Source organism: Strigops habroptila, chromosome 1 (assembly GCF_004027225.2).
Source record: "Strigops habroptila isolate Jane chromosome 1, bStrHab1.2.pri, whole genome shotgun sequence".
Classification (NCBI taxonomy): Eukaryota; Metazoa; Chordata; class Aves; order Psittaciformes; family Psittacidae; genus Strigops; species Strigops habroptila.
In genome coordinates this window covers 5,349,603-5,365,531 of record NC_044277.2, presented here as the reverse complement: position 1 = coordinate 5,365,531, position 15,929 = coordinate 5,349,603, and the positions used below count along the sequence as shown (strand labels likewise).

The following is a 15,929-nucleotide window of genomic DNA, read 5'->3' as shown; positions in this document are numbered from 1 at the left end:
AGCAGCCAGACACTAGATGTTCTTATAGTCCCTGCATCCCTATGGGGCATGCAAGCATCACTTGCTTGTTCATGGCAATCTAGACAACAGGGAAGGTCAGAGTCCTGCAGCTCAGATACTGTTCATGTCTGTCTCATTGTGAATGATTGTAAAAACGGGTTTGAAAGAAAATCTTTAGCTGAACTAAATTTTTTCATCCCTCTCTGGCTGCCAGAAGAAGTGATTTCCAAAGACTTAACAGTGGATAAGAATTCTGTCTTCTTGCACAGTTCTATTTCACTCTAACTCACCTTTCTAGCAAAGACAGAAAAAGGAACAGCTTCTTTTTTGCATGGATAATTCACTCCACATCCAGCATTCCCAGCTCAACAGTCTGACTCAGCGTCATCAGCCAGCTGTGGTTATCTAATTTATTCCCAAATCATTAAGAGCTGCACTCTGGAGGAACAAACCAGAGAGATTTACCACAAGCCCTGCATGAAGTACTGTGGTGGTGACTAAAGGGGTTGCACAGGCCTTTAAAAAAATTAATTTGCTATATTTTACAAGCAGCTTGCAAGGGAATTTTGGAACTATGAAATTTTCCAAGGCGTATAGATTAAAGGGCCTCAAGAGGGTTTTAAAGAAGTTCTTGCTATTAACCAATTGCCCATTGTTTCCACAAATGTTACAGTTGGGATTTAAGTAGCACTTCGTGCTGACCTGACTTTCTTCTCGCTAGATCCACCAGATATCAGTGGGAGAGCAGCTAAGAGTTTAAGCTAATGTTGAAGCACTTTGTTGAAGAACAAAGAACAGCTCCTACACCATCATGAAGGAGGTATCTTCCAGCAAACCTACCTACTACCTGCTAGGTTATATTCCATAACATGGCTTAGAGGACTATTTAGATGGTACCTGATTTATAAAAATTATAAACCAGATAATTCCTTAGTACATAATGACACCACTCAGGCTGTTGGTTTACTAATCCTGGTTTGCTTGCTCTGCATCATGACACTAGGAGACCCAATTTCTACTTTTCCTTGAGCAAGACACAACAGTCCCATGCAGACCACAAAAAGATCTTTATCTCAGAACCAGCAGCAATCCAATTCTGAGATATGAGAAGCAGAAACCTTGCTTGAGGTATATGAGTTATATTTCACAAAGAAGCAAGCTTTGAGAGGCAGCAAGGCAGGTGAGCAAGCGGTCACCAAGTTGAACTATAGGACTGCTCTATTTCAGAAACATCAGCCTAAAGCTTCAGTCACAAACAGGAGACAGATACAGCACTTGGTATCCTTATGCAGGAAAGAAAAGATAACACTTCAGGAGAGATAAAAAAGACATAAAACCAATATGAAAATTAGGCTAAGGAAACAGTAAGAGAGAGAGGACAAAATGAGAAGCAAGAAAGTCAATACACGGTTATAGACAACCCTGCTGGTGGAAAGAGGTGTAATTTAGCCCCCAGCCCGCTGTCAAAACAGGAAATAAATACATGTCCACAGCAGCTGCCTCTGAGGCAGCACCTTTCAGCACCTGATCTCATATTAACAACACACCACCTCACATGATGCATTGCTCTGTTTATCTGCATCCCTCCTCTCACCCGTTTGCTTCTCAGTTTTCAGACAGCTACAAGTAGCATACTGAACGACACTGAAAGCTGGTTTTGACACTGAACTCTTTGCCTCATTGCTGAAGGCTTTTCTGTGTTGGAGTCATTCTCCCTTTTCTCAGTGATGGACATTTGGCTTCGTGCCACGGGCCCTCTTTCAGCTCCTTTCCTGCTTCAGTGATTTACAAGATTAAACAGTAGTTCATTATTCCTTTGATGTCCTTGTATGCCAGATACTGTATACCAGGACTGTTTGTATTAGGTTCTGATTTTAATTAGTTCCTCTATTTTGTAGCTCTCTTTTGAGTTCCCCAGGTGTTAAGGTGCTCTGTGGTCCTCTGGGGAGTCACAAAATAGCATAACTCCAAACTCATCACTTGGGATAGCAGTGGAAAGGGGAGGACTTTGAATAAGGATTCTGTTGGTAGCACCCAAGGGGACTTCACACATATGTCTGAGACAAATGACAGCGGATAAGTGTTTATGAGACCAGAATGAATCATAAAATCATAGAACCATAGATTAGTTAGGGTTGGGAAGGACCTTAAGATCACCTAGTTCCAACCCCCTGCCATGGGCAGGGATGCCTCACCCTAGACCATGTCGGATGGCATGAATTAAACGTAAAAGCAACAATACTTACTGCTTGCTCATACAAGCGACTAGTATTATTTTTAGGTAAGAAAAGCTATTTGAGAGAGAACACCATACTAAGGCACAATCTGCTAAATTCTCCTTGTAATGCCACTATCTGGGCTATAGGAAAACCCTAGAAATATGTTATTTATGAAAATAAAATTATTCCTATTGATTTCAGTTGCTATAACCAAGGCCTAACATGAAAGCAGGTAGGGACTGCTCTCTGAGGGACTGTAGTGGTTGCTTTATGCCAGATGATCAGTACAAACCAAATTAGACCTACAAGTACACCAAAACCTGGCCATAGCTGTTACCAGAGGATTCCCATCAGACTGATTTAACTCCAAGCATTAGGAAGAGTTTATTGAAACTGCATATGTGCCTTCTTCCCATCATGTGTGCACAATGCTAATAGCTTGTACTGATGAGGAATCTATGGGCTGGTTGCTCCAGGCACATCTTTTGCAGCAATCAATCAGTCTCTTTCTGAAGTAGAATTATAAAATATTTGGACCCAGAAATATCTGGAAGTACCCGATAGTTAGACAATTTATTAGTCTTTTTATGGCCAAAGGATTAGTTGCTTCTTGGGCAATGAATAGACAAAAATTGATTTTATTTCTTTTCAAATGCACTGGAATAAGAAAAAATCATGGCTTGTATAACTTCTAGGAGAAAGCAAATATAACTAGTATTAAAAAAAAAGCCTTTAGGAATGGATTTATTTTTATCTTTTCAATAATAATCTGAATACTTCATATGCACATTCCTGTGCAAGGTTAAGCCTTGTTTTATGTCAATGTAGAAGTCAGAATTTGTCTTTCACTAGGAATGCTCAGCTCTAACCAGTTATCTTCCTGCAGTAGCAAATTCTTAAGTGATTTCAGCAGTCTGTCTCTGTGTTCGCTGTCTTTGAGCAGGTCAGCCAGGCTACCTGCTCCAGCACAGACCTGATGCCTCGCATCATCAGGTCATTTAGAGTGCCGGAAGTCCACTGAGATCCATGATGTTGGGTAATAGCTACATTTCTGGCCGTAGTAAGAAACAGATTAATTTAAAACATGGGAGTGTTTATTCAAAGGACTGAACCCAGCTCTGTTGGTGGCAGTGTGGTTATATGTACTTTGCAGGATGCTTGAGTGTTTCCAGGCTTCTAATCCAGTTGCACACTTTGATGGCACCCTGCTCTCTCTGTTGGGGTGACTGTGCACTTTTACTTCCCAACCCTTTAGTTTCTGTAGAAGGGAAATTCCTTGGCACATAAGCTGAACACACCACTGTTCCCATGCTGGATTACTGAGGAATCGAGACACCAGGCATGCCACAATGTACATCTAATGCACATGTTAGGGCTAGCTCATAGGGCTGCAGTGGCTACACTTAGCACTTAGTAGTCACTTCCTGGTAATTATTTTTAGGTAATAATTATTTAGGTAAATCTGCTTGACCTGGTTTTTTGGAGTTACTGGGTAATAAAATGTCCTTGAACACAGGTGAATCATTTGGCAGCCTCTGAAAAACTGCGAAGATCTTTTAAGTGCAATGGTCTAGGCTACAGTGTTGAGATTAGCTATTGCCCAGTACATAGACTCCTACAAAGCAAAACTAAAAGGAAGTTGCTAAAGTCACCTGCACTGAAGGTATCACATCTACCAGCCCAGAGGACAAATCCACCCTATAGTACAAGTCCAGCCATTTTCTCCAGCTCACAGAAGACTGAAATTACTCTTGCAACTACAGATACAGGCCCCTGTTACTTGCCCTATTTACTTTTCATGGAGATACAGGGGTACAGCCAGATGTATGTATCTCAGGAACCTGGTTTTAAATTCAGCTGACCAGATCCTTATAGAATGGAGAACATTAGCACTCACAGAAAATTTTATTTTCCTTTCTAGAGCAAGAGCAGGTGGGAGTTGGAAATAAGAAGCTCTGAGCCCTATCCCCATTATCATTGACTAGTGATGGGTCACTGAAAAACATAATCGTAGAATCAAAGAATGGTTTGGGTTGGAAAGGACCTTAAAGCTCACCCAGTTCCAACCCCCTGCCATGGGCAGGGGCACCTTCCACTAGACTGGGTTGCTTCAAGCCCTGTCCAACCTGGCCTTGAGCACTGCCAAGGATGGGGCATCCAAAACTTCTTGGGGCAACCTATTCCAGTGCTTCCCAGTAATGTGACAGCAAAATGACTGTGCCATGGCACAGCAAAGCTACATCCTTCTGCCCCAACTTCTATAAACATCTTGTCTGTATCCAGTCCATGCTGCGTGTGTAACACTGAGGGTAAAGAGAAGAATGGCTGGTGTCCGCATGAACAGCTGGCTTCACCATCAGTGCCTAGGTGCAGTCTTTGCTAGTGGCCAGCGTGTCTATGCATCTACTGTCTGAAGACAGTGATCTGTTACAAATCTCTGCAGCCATTCATGGGTTTTCCATTTCCCTTTCAGGGACTTTCTAAGGAGACTATGAGAGGGACAATACTGCCAAGTGCAAAGGGAGGGCAAGATGCCCGTCATGCAGGTACTACAAAAACACTTCTGTCCCCAGGAGGACATCGGTCTAATGTGCTCGTTCTGCAGGTTCAATAGCCCAGACACTCCAATTTTCTCCTCCTACCACGTGTTTTAGTGGACAAATATAAATAGTCCCAGGGATATTGTAATTAGCTTGTGAGTCACCGGCATCTCTGGAATGTGAACCCTGTGCTGCAAACCGCAGGACGCTGGAGACATGCTGCCAGTTAAACACAGCCACTGCAGTCTATAATTGTAGGGTACTCGTTTTACAACCAGTGCCTCCATTGTAAAATGCCCAAACATCTGTTATAGAGCTACAGAAAAACACAGAAGTCATAAATATGCTGGTGTTTTGCTCATTCTTGCAGGGAGGTTTCTGAGATGGAGAAGAGAGTTAGAGGTTGAGATCCATCAGTGGTAAAACCCACAATACAATTTCTGCTGTTCTTCATAGATACAGCCTATGCAACTGCTTAGGATTTCAGAGTCAGGGCTTCCACATTCCCTCCTTGTCCCACTAACACCATCCAGTGTGGGATGTATAATGTCATGTAGTTGTTGGAATCACGCCTCCCCAGAGTTAATTTTTCTTAGCACTTTATGGAAATCATAGCAGATCTTTCTTTCTATGGCAGATTCCCTCTGAAAACAGCATTTAGTATCTGTTGAGGAGTATTATCTCCTCTTGTGAATAATGTTGAGGACTAGAGCTCAACCCGTTCTTAATTCTGGGGATCATCCAGACTTCTGCAACCAAACCCCATGTCCTGCAGATGTCCTTTAAAATATGAGTAATTTAAATGTAAAGTGTTATAGCATCAGGATATATAATTCATTTTCAATGACTTTCATGTGTTGTTGTGACACAATATGATGGTTCATAAAAATACATAAGGGGCACATCTTCAGGGTGCAAAATATTACCATTGTGTTTTCCTGCCTGGTCAGGATTAATAGTAGGCCATGGTCCTTTGTTAAATGCTGGTGGAACCAAAGTGACAATTCAGCAATATAAGAGGTATTCAGTATTACAGCTGCGTTTTCATTTCAGGGCAGATGAGTTAAACCCTCTTTTACCTTCATTTCTCTACTTGATAAAAAAACCATCATGGTGCCCACTAGGATGCTGTAAGAACTTTGTTCAAAGTACCATTAAGCATTGCTTTAAAATATCAGACTTCCTGGAAAAGAAAAAGTGTTTATCCTGGAATTCTAACTTGATTTCTTGCTTTCTTTCAAAATTCCCTGTGTAATTTCTAATGCATGCAGCAATATTTATATTCTGAATTTATGTGTTATGAAGTGTTAAGCAGATCCTGCTTCACTTCACTGCCAATATTTGTATCAGTAGTAAAGCTGCCTGTACATTCTAACCTCATGCAATCCTATTTCACTATATCAGTCCTTACTGAATACTACAGCTCATGATTTCTTGTTTAAATGCTGTGATACCCGAAGGTCACAGAATACAATCCTGTGCTATGAGAGGACTCATGACTATCCATTGCTTTTTATTTGTCTCCATTACTACTACTTCACTTCTTGTTCCAGTACTTCATATCTGACAGTTTGAAATCTTTTAATGTCTTGAATATATCTTACATAGTTGATACTCATTTCTTACTACATTCTTTGTCCTGTAGCTTGAGTGATTCCCCTATCTCTCTCCTGCTATTCCCCTGATCTATTAACAGAAAGCAGTAGTATCTCCCCTTTCCACCTGCACACTGCAAGATTAACCTAACCCAGTTCTTTAATCTCCTGTTTGAAGATAGTCTCTCTGGCTCCTGAACACAGTAATAGCTCCTTGAGGCTGAATCCAACTTTCCCGTGCTAAGGTCTGAGCACAGTTCTCTAGATAAGCTGTAACCAAAGCCCTGTCCATGCTCACGAATTCTTCCCTATCTTTGCAAGACTTACTTTACCTCGTGCAATAACGACCGTTGCCTTTTCCCCCAGCTGTACAGTTTGACTTACTTACAAACATCTGCTAAGACACCATCAGTTTCCCGACTATAAGTTTATAGAACAAAGTCCTATTACTGATCCGTATGTATCATAACAGGCCTTTTAAACTAATAGTCCTAAACCAACTGGAAAAAACTCCTGGGTTTTTGAGGCCAAACAGTTCCTCCTTCAAGGATCCCAACTCACAGAGAAGATTAGACCTTGAGGAAGTCCACCACTGTGGACTTGTCATTCCCTTTCATCACTATCTTCTTGCTGGCCAGATTCTGGTTCACTTTACAACGTTTATTAATCTCTACTCCTTTTCACTTTAGCAGCGACTTTCAATGCAGTACTCCAACAAATGCTTGCTGAAGTCCAGATAGATGAGATTTACTTAGTTCTGTTTGTCTAAAGAAACAAAATCACCTGCCTTTTAAAAGGAAAATATTGGTTCAGTCTGTTGGCTCTCCTCCAGCTCATAATGTGTTTTCTGATGCAGTTATTAATTTGATTATGCATGGAGCCATCCTCCCTACCCTCACCCCTGCTGGCATTGGTGATTCTCTGTGTGAAACAATTGGCTGTGCCATCTGCATTTCACCCAATAAAAATATAAGAAAAATAAATTCCATAATGACTTTTGTCTCTCTTACCTTCAACTGTGATGTCTTGTCCCTCTCTGGGAGAGGGAATCACAGAATCACAGACTGGTTTGGGTTGGAAGAGACCTTAAAGCTCATCCAGTTCCAACCCCCTGCCACAGGGAGGACACCTGCCACTAGACCAGGTTGCTCCAAGCCCTGTCCAAGCTGGCCTTGAACACTGCCAGGGATGGGGCAGCCACAGCTTCTCTGGACAACTTGTGCCAGTGCTTCGCCACCCTCAGAGTAAGGACTTTCTTCCTAAAGAGGCATTTAATCTAAGAAGCATTTTAATACAGTCTTCCCCGTCTCCACAATGAGATTACTGCAACTTCCACTCTATGGGGCTGCACTTTGCATCCATCTAGACACTAGACACAAGCTTATGCAAGATGTAGCTATGAAGTTCTGAGTTAGGAGCCTGCTTAGCAAGGATCAGCTTTGGTTGTCATGAAGCTTCCAAGTGGAGCACAAGACACAGGCGTTAACTTCAAATCCTTGAGCATGTAAGGCTGCTGCTCAAGACTGAAGTGCAGTCCTTTTTGGGGCAGAATACAAAAGCTTTTCATCAACAATGAACAGCAAGACAGATCCATTTGGAAGAGGAAACACAGCACACTGGGCCAACAGAACTTTTCCAGTGACTTTAGCTGGGAAAAGGCAATGATTTTCTGTCGTAATTGGAGCCAGGGGCCCAGAGTCTTTAGAAAATGCTATAAAGTATGTAAGGAGTACATGAGGAGTGGAACTGCATTTTGGTTGTATATCAATCTCCAGCAGCACAATGACCCTAAGCAGACCCAGAATATCGATTCAGTTTTCTCCAGAGAAGAGGCTTACATCTTCCAAGTCACCAGGAAGAGGAAGAGAAGCAAAATGTTGTTGTTTCACTATATAGGAGTAATCAGCCGTCTTCCACAAATCCTCTTGTATTGGTGGAGAGAGACCAGAGATGTCACTGTAATCAAATACTGTAACAATCCTGTTACTAAGACACTGCACGGCACTGTGTATGTTCATACTTTACAGTGAACAGAGGTCCCCCAGGTCAAATAAATGACATCCCTATGCTATCAGTCTAACCAGGGCAACAGAATTGCCATACAGGAAATTCTGTTTAGATATTAGGGAAAAAATATCTGTTCAGTGGGATAGTGATGAAACTGGAACAGCTGCCCAGAGGATCTGTGGAATGTCCATCTTTGGAGATACTCAAAATTCAACTGTATTTTGAGGCCCCGAATAATCTGTTCTAACTTCAAAGCTGACCTAACTTCCAAGTAAACCCTCCTCTGAGTAGGAGGTTGGATCGGATGATTTCCATAGGACCCTTCCAATCTGAACTAGTTTGCAGATCTAAGACAGCAAAGTAATCTTTTAAGTTAAAATGCTGAATATTGACTTGCGTGCTAGGACGTAAGAGGGATTTGAAAATTAAAGGAAAAATAAATCCACAACTTTACAGAAGAGTGTAAATATATGTATATAGATACATAAATATACATGCATATGTGCATGTATATTTACATAGATGCATATGTGCATCTACACCTTAGTCTACTCAGAACTCTTGTGCCAGACCTGAAGTGGAATTCTTCAACAGAAGATAGATTTTTGAAGTCAGATAAAAGCATAGAGTCTATCAGTTAACATTTGAATTAAAATTCAGATAAACATGAACTAGGCATAGGCAGCCAGTTGCCATTCCATTCTTCTGGAAAGGCTCACATAGAAGATGATCATCTGAGAAGGGACACAATCCTCCTACTCATTTTGAGCAGCAGTTTCCGCTGCAAATAGGTTCATTCAGCATCAGTAGGGCTATTTGCTGAACAGCTTTACTATGTTTGTTTGCACAGCCCAGTGACCGCAGGACTGTCAGAACAGGTTAATGTAAGACCTAGCAATAAACAGCAGTTGAAAATGGGTGTTTTGTGATTATGAATCTGAGTCTAATAACCAGAAAATATGTTACCACCTAGCATTCTCACAGGCTTAGATGTAAGCAGACTGCAGCCAAAATCAGCTGCCTACAGACCACATAGCTGGAACTGATATTTTGTGCAGGCAGTGAAAAATACCCCACTGAAAAACTCTGAGCGAGTGGCAGAGCTGTCAAACCTTGACCATTTCTACTCATAATCAAGTTGCAGAAGGGCCTCTGGCCTCCCATTGCAATGGGTTATGTTCTTGTGTCAGCCATAGATATTCCCAGTACATCCTTGATGGGCAGGTTTTCTCTGCCAACAGCTAAAACAGTCTTGGGGGGCTAGAAAAGAGGCACAGCCATGTATGTATCTGACAGATTAAGTCCTTCAGCTGGCTGGAAAGATATATCAGAACTCACAGAAAAGCAGAGGAAAACCAGACTGGTTTTTTTGATCTTTCACCACCATGTCAGAAATATTGGTTCTTCTTTGGACTTTTTACCATTTCCATCTTATTTTTTTTCCCTTCTATATATAAGCATTTCTTCAGTGGTAATTACCGTTGTGCTTGGATGTCCCACAACAATCACAGATCGAATAAATGGACATTAGAACTCACCCAGTGTAGAGTGGTAAAAAAGAAAGTAATCTCCAAGACCTACAGCATTTCTTTATCTACTACACTAAGCTCCATTGTTGTTTTAATTTGCTGTCATACCAAAAGAAAGCTCATGATTATTTGCTTCTGACTGTCAAGAGGTAACTTTTTTCCAGACCTGCAGTTTCTAATATACTTTTCCACCACTGAAGACATGTTGGAATAAGAAGATGTCAACTAGGAAAGGTGAAATGAATCAGAACATCACTCTAGAAATGCACAGTTATACTATTTCAAGTAAGAAAGTGTGTCTTTTTACCTGGAATCTCATCAGTCCCCCCACTGGTGTGTTTGAATCGGTCTCCTTCCACGTGGACATTTGGACAAAGGACATCTGAAAAGCAAAAGAACCAGTACAAAATTATCACAAGTAAACACATCATTTTGGAAGCTATAGGACTAACAAAGACTAATCTCCTGGGCTTTGTCCAATACTTGCACATGGTCCCAGAGCAGTAATTCTGTTCCCAGTCTCTGCATGCCCTAAATGCCCTTCCTTTATGCTATCCCATGCTGGGCAGGAGACACAATACACTATGTCTGGTTTTGAGACACTTTTGGTGACCGACAAGCCAAGAAGGCAAACAGAATAAATGAACCTAGCCCACCTTCCTCTATCTTACTGTATCATGTGTGATTCACCTGTTAAAGGTCCTTCAGGACTATGACTATTTATGTGTCTGCAACTTGAGTTTGTTCGAGCAGAAAGTAGAGTTAAATATGACCAAAACTTTGAATATTCATTCCTACACACAGATTTCAAACGAGTAATGAAAACACCCAGCCTTTGTCAGGCATTTCTTATGCTCCCAATTAGTGTCAATTGAAGGTAGATGCTTTTCAGCAGAGAATTGTCTACCTATCCACCTCCTTCCTGCCATATTTTTGTAGTAAACATATATTTACGATTTGTTTTCCCAGATCAATGGGTAATTGCACACTTGTAAACAATGGGGACAGGTAGCTCAAGGAATCAGTTTAATGAGAATATAAAAATGAACCCCTGACTTTTCACTGCCTGCACAGCCCCACATTTATGTCCTTTCTCTAAGTTAAAGAACAACCAGACGGGGACAGCCAAGTCCCACTCCTTCATTTGCCCAGTTGAAGACATGATAATATACATTTCCTCTGCAGTTGCAGTACTCATCTTGACGCATATGGTACCTAGCATACTCTCCACCTGGTGTTTAGTATTATTCTTTCAGTATCATTAATTCTTGTGCTTGTAAAGGACCACCAAGGACCAAAGGGTTGTGGAGCCAGGAACTGAAGGTGACCCAAGCCCAGGCAATGCCCTCACCAATGGTGCACAATCTCACAGGGCTCTCTGAAGAATTTCTGCAGCAGGTCTACCTTGACATGTTCGTGAAGCTACATCCAAAATCATGAGATAAAAATTACTTTTCTGAGAACATTACCAGCATGACTTACATCTCTTCTGCTTCCCGACTCTCAGTAAAAATAATCCAATATTCCACAACGTTTGGTTAAGCCTAGCAATGAAACCAGGTGTTTTTCCTGTTTTATTGTGCCAATGAATTTACAGTCTAAATAAATTATCAGCTGCAGGTGAAGCACTCAGCTCAGTGGAAGGAAAGGGGACTTTAGAAGCCATTGCCAGAAGTCCCAAGAGGCAATGCAGCAATCAGAAGTAAACACATTCAGCCACCTCTTTACTGCAGCAGTGGATGAAGCCAGAGGTTGATTACTCATGGAAGTGATTGTTATCCAGGGCATTTCAGATTTTCTTTGGACATGTTTAGGGCTGCTGCTTTTGTAGATAAAATTCAGAGTAGTCCGTTTTTTCTTCTATTCACCACACAGGACCAATACTGACTGATTCTTCACTCAAACCTGCTTATGTCTTAACATTAGATACGTGAAACCATGTGGTACTTTCCCCTTCATCAGAGGTCTATACAACTTCTCAATACAATTCAGAAGCTCTCCCCTGCAAGCTAAACTCTAAAAGTTGAAAAATTATTAAACCATTAAGACTTGCAAGAGCCATAGTTAGGCCACTTCTATTCCCATTCCAAACTAAGCCATACTGACAAAATATTTGCTTAGAAGTGTCAGAAGCCTTGTGCAGATGTTATACTGATCCTTTAAATGTTGGCTTTGCTAACAACAAATGCTCTTTTGGTTACAGGCACTGAGTCAGTGCAGTAAACAACACTTCTGAGCCCCAGTCTTGGAACTAGGTTTATGGCTAAATAAGTAAGTAAGTACTGTAAAATAAGGAACATTAGAAATCAAAACAAGCAAAATTTCCCCAATAAAGAGTAAATAAATAGAAGGCATGAATAAAATCACAAAACAATGTCATTCACTTCTGCTTCCCAGGGCTCCTGAGAGATATTCAGGGAAGAATAAAACATCTCAGACACAGCAGTGTACCTCTTCATATAACAAGAAGGTAATGTCTGAATTATAGATATATAAGTATCACTCCAATCTCTAAAGACATCAGATGCCTTCCACTAGGTTCAATTAGAAAGAACCATGGCTTTCTAGCAGGGAAGTATGAGCTAGTGAAATTCTCCTGGTTTTAGCACCTGTTTTGGAACCAGAACTATAAAGCAAACTTATGTGCTTGGCCTTGGTTCAGACCTCTCTTGCACAAGAAACAGAAACTCCAAAGTTAATATTATTCACTTCTTCCAGCTCTGTCCTTTAATTTTCTGTATTACTTCTTAAAGAACTGTGGCTTGACTTTGGCCTTCATTTGTAAAATACCCCGTGATCCTTTTGGCTTCTCCCTTCCAGTCTGCATCTAAGGCATGAGCATAAATAGTCCACAAGGGAAAGAAAATCATTGCAATGCTTACTTTCCAGTTACAGAATAATTCACAGGGGTACAAAAGAAGTTAGTGCTTTACCACTTGTGTTAGCAGCACTGATAACTGTGTCCAAAGGAGCAGCATGCCAAACTAACAGCACACCAATTGGTCCCAACCAGTGAATAGGTCTCATTGATACACTCCATTGATACGAAAGGCAAGACAAAAGCTATTCCTCTCCTGTAGAGCCTTTCTATGAAAGCCCTCATATAGGTGAACATTTTAACATCAAAGAGTGTTTATGCCTATTCCTTCTGCTGCTACCAGGCCAAACTGTGAGTGAATAGTCACAGTGCTTGGAGAACTTGCAACAATAAACATCCACTGCAAATGACAGAAAGAGTATTAAAATCTGCACTGCAGCTACACCTCATCTAATTTGTAAACATAAATTTGCAAGAGAGAAGTTATAACTGACTGACCTGAGCTTTCAGGCACTGGCCCTTGCTACGTCCTCTCTCATCCAATTCTATATAAGCTTGCAGTTCCTTTAAATATATATTGTTTAAAACTACTTCCTTGTCATCAACTTTAGGTAAATTTCTGTCAATCCTTTGCTTCATCCAGGAATTTTATCAGCAAAGATTTTGAATTTATGTCCATGTGGTTCATGGAAATTTTTAATAACACCAGAACTGCTATATATCCCTTTTACAGATGCACTGGAAATGATTACTTTCCTCTGACACCTGCTACATGAGATCAGTCAGCTCTTAATCCATTGTAGAGTGTCACTTTTTAATGCAAATGTCATTGAATATACAATAACAATGCATAAGAACAAAAGCATTATATCCAGGTAGTTACCATATCAACCAAACTATAACTCTCCACAGAAATAAATCATTTTTGCCAGAGAGGACCTCTTTCTCCTAAAATTATAATCCTTGAATAGAGATACATAATAATTCCCATTCTCTAATGCTGTATTCACTGTCTTTGCCATCAGTTATTATTTTGTTGTGAGTGAGATCGGGCAAGCTGTTCTGTAGCTATACATATGAATCACTTTTCAGTTTTAAGTAAGTGTTATGTTATCATCATTTCAAGGTCCCGTGATTAGTGTTGTACTAGGAAGCTATATCTATATAAGTTTTCAACTGACACCAAGCTGAGTGGTGTAGGTTACACCCCTGATGGACAGGATGCCATTCAGAGGGACCTGAACAAGCTTGAGAAGTGGGCCCATGCGAACCCTGTAAGGTTCAACAAGTCAAAGCTCCATTTCATAGAATCATAGAATCATAGAATAGTAAGGGTTGGAAAGGACCTTAAGAGCATCTAGTTCCAACCCCACTGTCATGGGCAGGGACACCTTGCACTAAATCATGTGGTCCAAGGCTCTGTCCAACCTGGCCTTGAACACCGCCAGGGATGGAGCATCCACAACCTCCCTGGACAACCCATTCCAGTGCTTCACCACCCGCACTGTAAAGTGGGAACGCACCAAGGACTGGTGTGATATATTGGGTACTGAGAAACTCTCATCTAATCTGAGCTATCTACAGCCTCTACAGCCATCTTGAATGCCGAGTTTATCATGGAATACACCACTCTCTCCGTGCACTGAATATTGACAGAACTTTAGTATCTCTATTTCAATAGATGCTTCACTTTAAAGCAGGTAAAGTTGAGTGAGGCAATTCCCACCATAAATACACCTAAGCACCTGAAGGACATGGGGCTCTCTGTCCTGCTTCATAAGACCATGAAATCCTCCTCTGAATCCTGCTCAGCACTGAACAAGCTGACTTGGTTTGTATGAGATTCTTGTTCAAGGAATCACAATGCAGTTTTCTGAAAGTGATCTAACTGCAGATAACAGCCTTTTCTGTAAGCAAAGCATACTGAGGTCTGTTCGATAATAACAAGTGATTTAAGCCTCACTTTTACATATCATCCTTCAGAATATTACCTATGAAAAAATCCCTAAGCTGTCAAATATTTTAGAATTAGAAGAGACAATATGTTTTACAGAGTATATGCACTGTAAGAGACATATCAGAGGAGCATGTCAGCTCAGGAATTTTCACTCGTGTTAAATTAACAGTAATAACATATTGTGGTGAAACTGTAATAACAGGGCTGCGAGTTTGAAAAAGAACAATGTGAATGATCTGATAGTTTAAGTCTTTTTGCTTCCAAGCCATTCCAAAAGAAAGGCAAAGGAAAGGGATAGAAAAAACACAAAAAGAAAAGAAAAAGGGAAAAGAGCAGAGAGAAACACGTGGGGGGAAAAGAAAAGGAAAAGGAAAAGGAAAAGGAAAAGGAAAAGGAAAAGGAAAAGGAAAAGGAAAAGGAAAAGGAAAAGGAAAAGGAAAAGGAAAAGGAAAAGGAAAAGGAAAAGGAAGCTCAGACTGATTGACCATCGATTGCCCACCTCTCCCCCCAGGTTTATGAAACTTCATTTCTATTTGTACTATAGGAAGAGCATAACTATTGCAAGAACTGCTTTCTGCATGAGTCCAAGCTCAGTAGCTGTTTCCTAAAACACAGTTTTGAAGGCAACTCCTTAACTTAAAAACTTTGGTTAAAGTCACAACATCGTGTCCATTATAGCAACCCCTGGCCGGGAACAGTGTGATCCTGCTGTTCCTTAGGGCTTTCTACTGAGAAACTTTCCCAGTAAGGTGTTACACACAATCCCCAGCTGCCAGCTTTCCATCCTTTTGCCCTTAGGACTCTGCTGAAGCAGTTTTTTCATTTTCATTTTTATTCTTTCAAGAATAAGAAAGCCCTGAGCTGCCAAGGGCTCCTCCAGGGACTTGTGTATAATGAATGCTGAACAAGTGTAGCTGTCAAGTTACAAGGATAAAGCAGAGAGGTGAAAACAAGAGCACAAGAAGGTTAAAGCAAACATTATTTATTACCATGTTTTAGGATTCCAGGATCTCAGCAGCACCCAGTGCATTCCCAGAGACTCAGCTACTCTCTGCATCTCCACCATTACTCCGTCTCCACCATTACTTCATTCCTGCATCTCTTTTTCCTCTCAAAAAGTGTGACATTTGAGTTGTCTCATCCCCTGACAGCTGTCTTTAGCCCACCATACATTCTATCCAAAGTTAAGGAATAGCCTGCCAAATGCAGACACTTAAAACTGTCTCCCAAAACTTTAGACCAGGCTTCAAAATATTTGCAAGGA

The 15,929-nt window shown here is 40.9% G+C and overlaps 1 protein-coding gene across 1 annotated transcript in view; it reads right to left on the bottom strand.

The window, feature by feature from the left end:
- COL22A1 (collagen type XXII alpha 1 chain) overlaps window positions 1-15,929 on the bottom strand; it is a 226,935-nt gene that overhangs the window by 150,573 nt on the left and 60,433 nt on the right. The window contains exon 4 of the mRNA XM_030505667.1: window positions 10,198-10,272. Within this exon, the coding sequence (XP_030361527.1) occupies window positions 10,198-10,272 (75 nt within the window). The remainder of the gene's footprint in view (window positions 1-10,197; window positions 10,273-15,929) is intronic.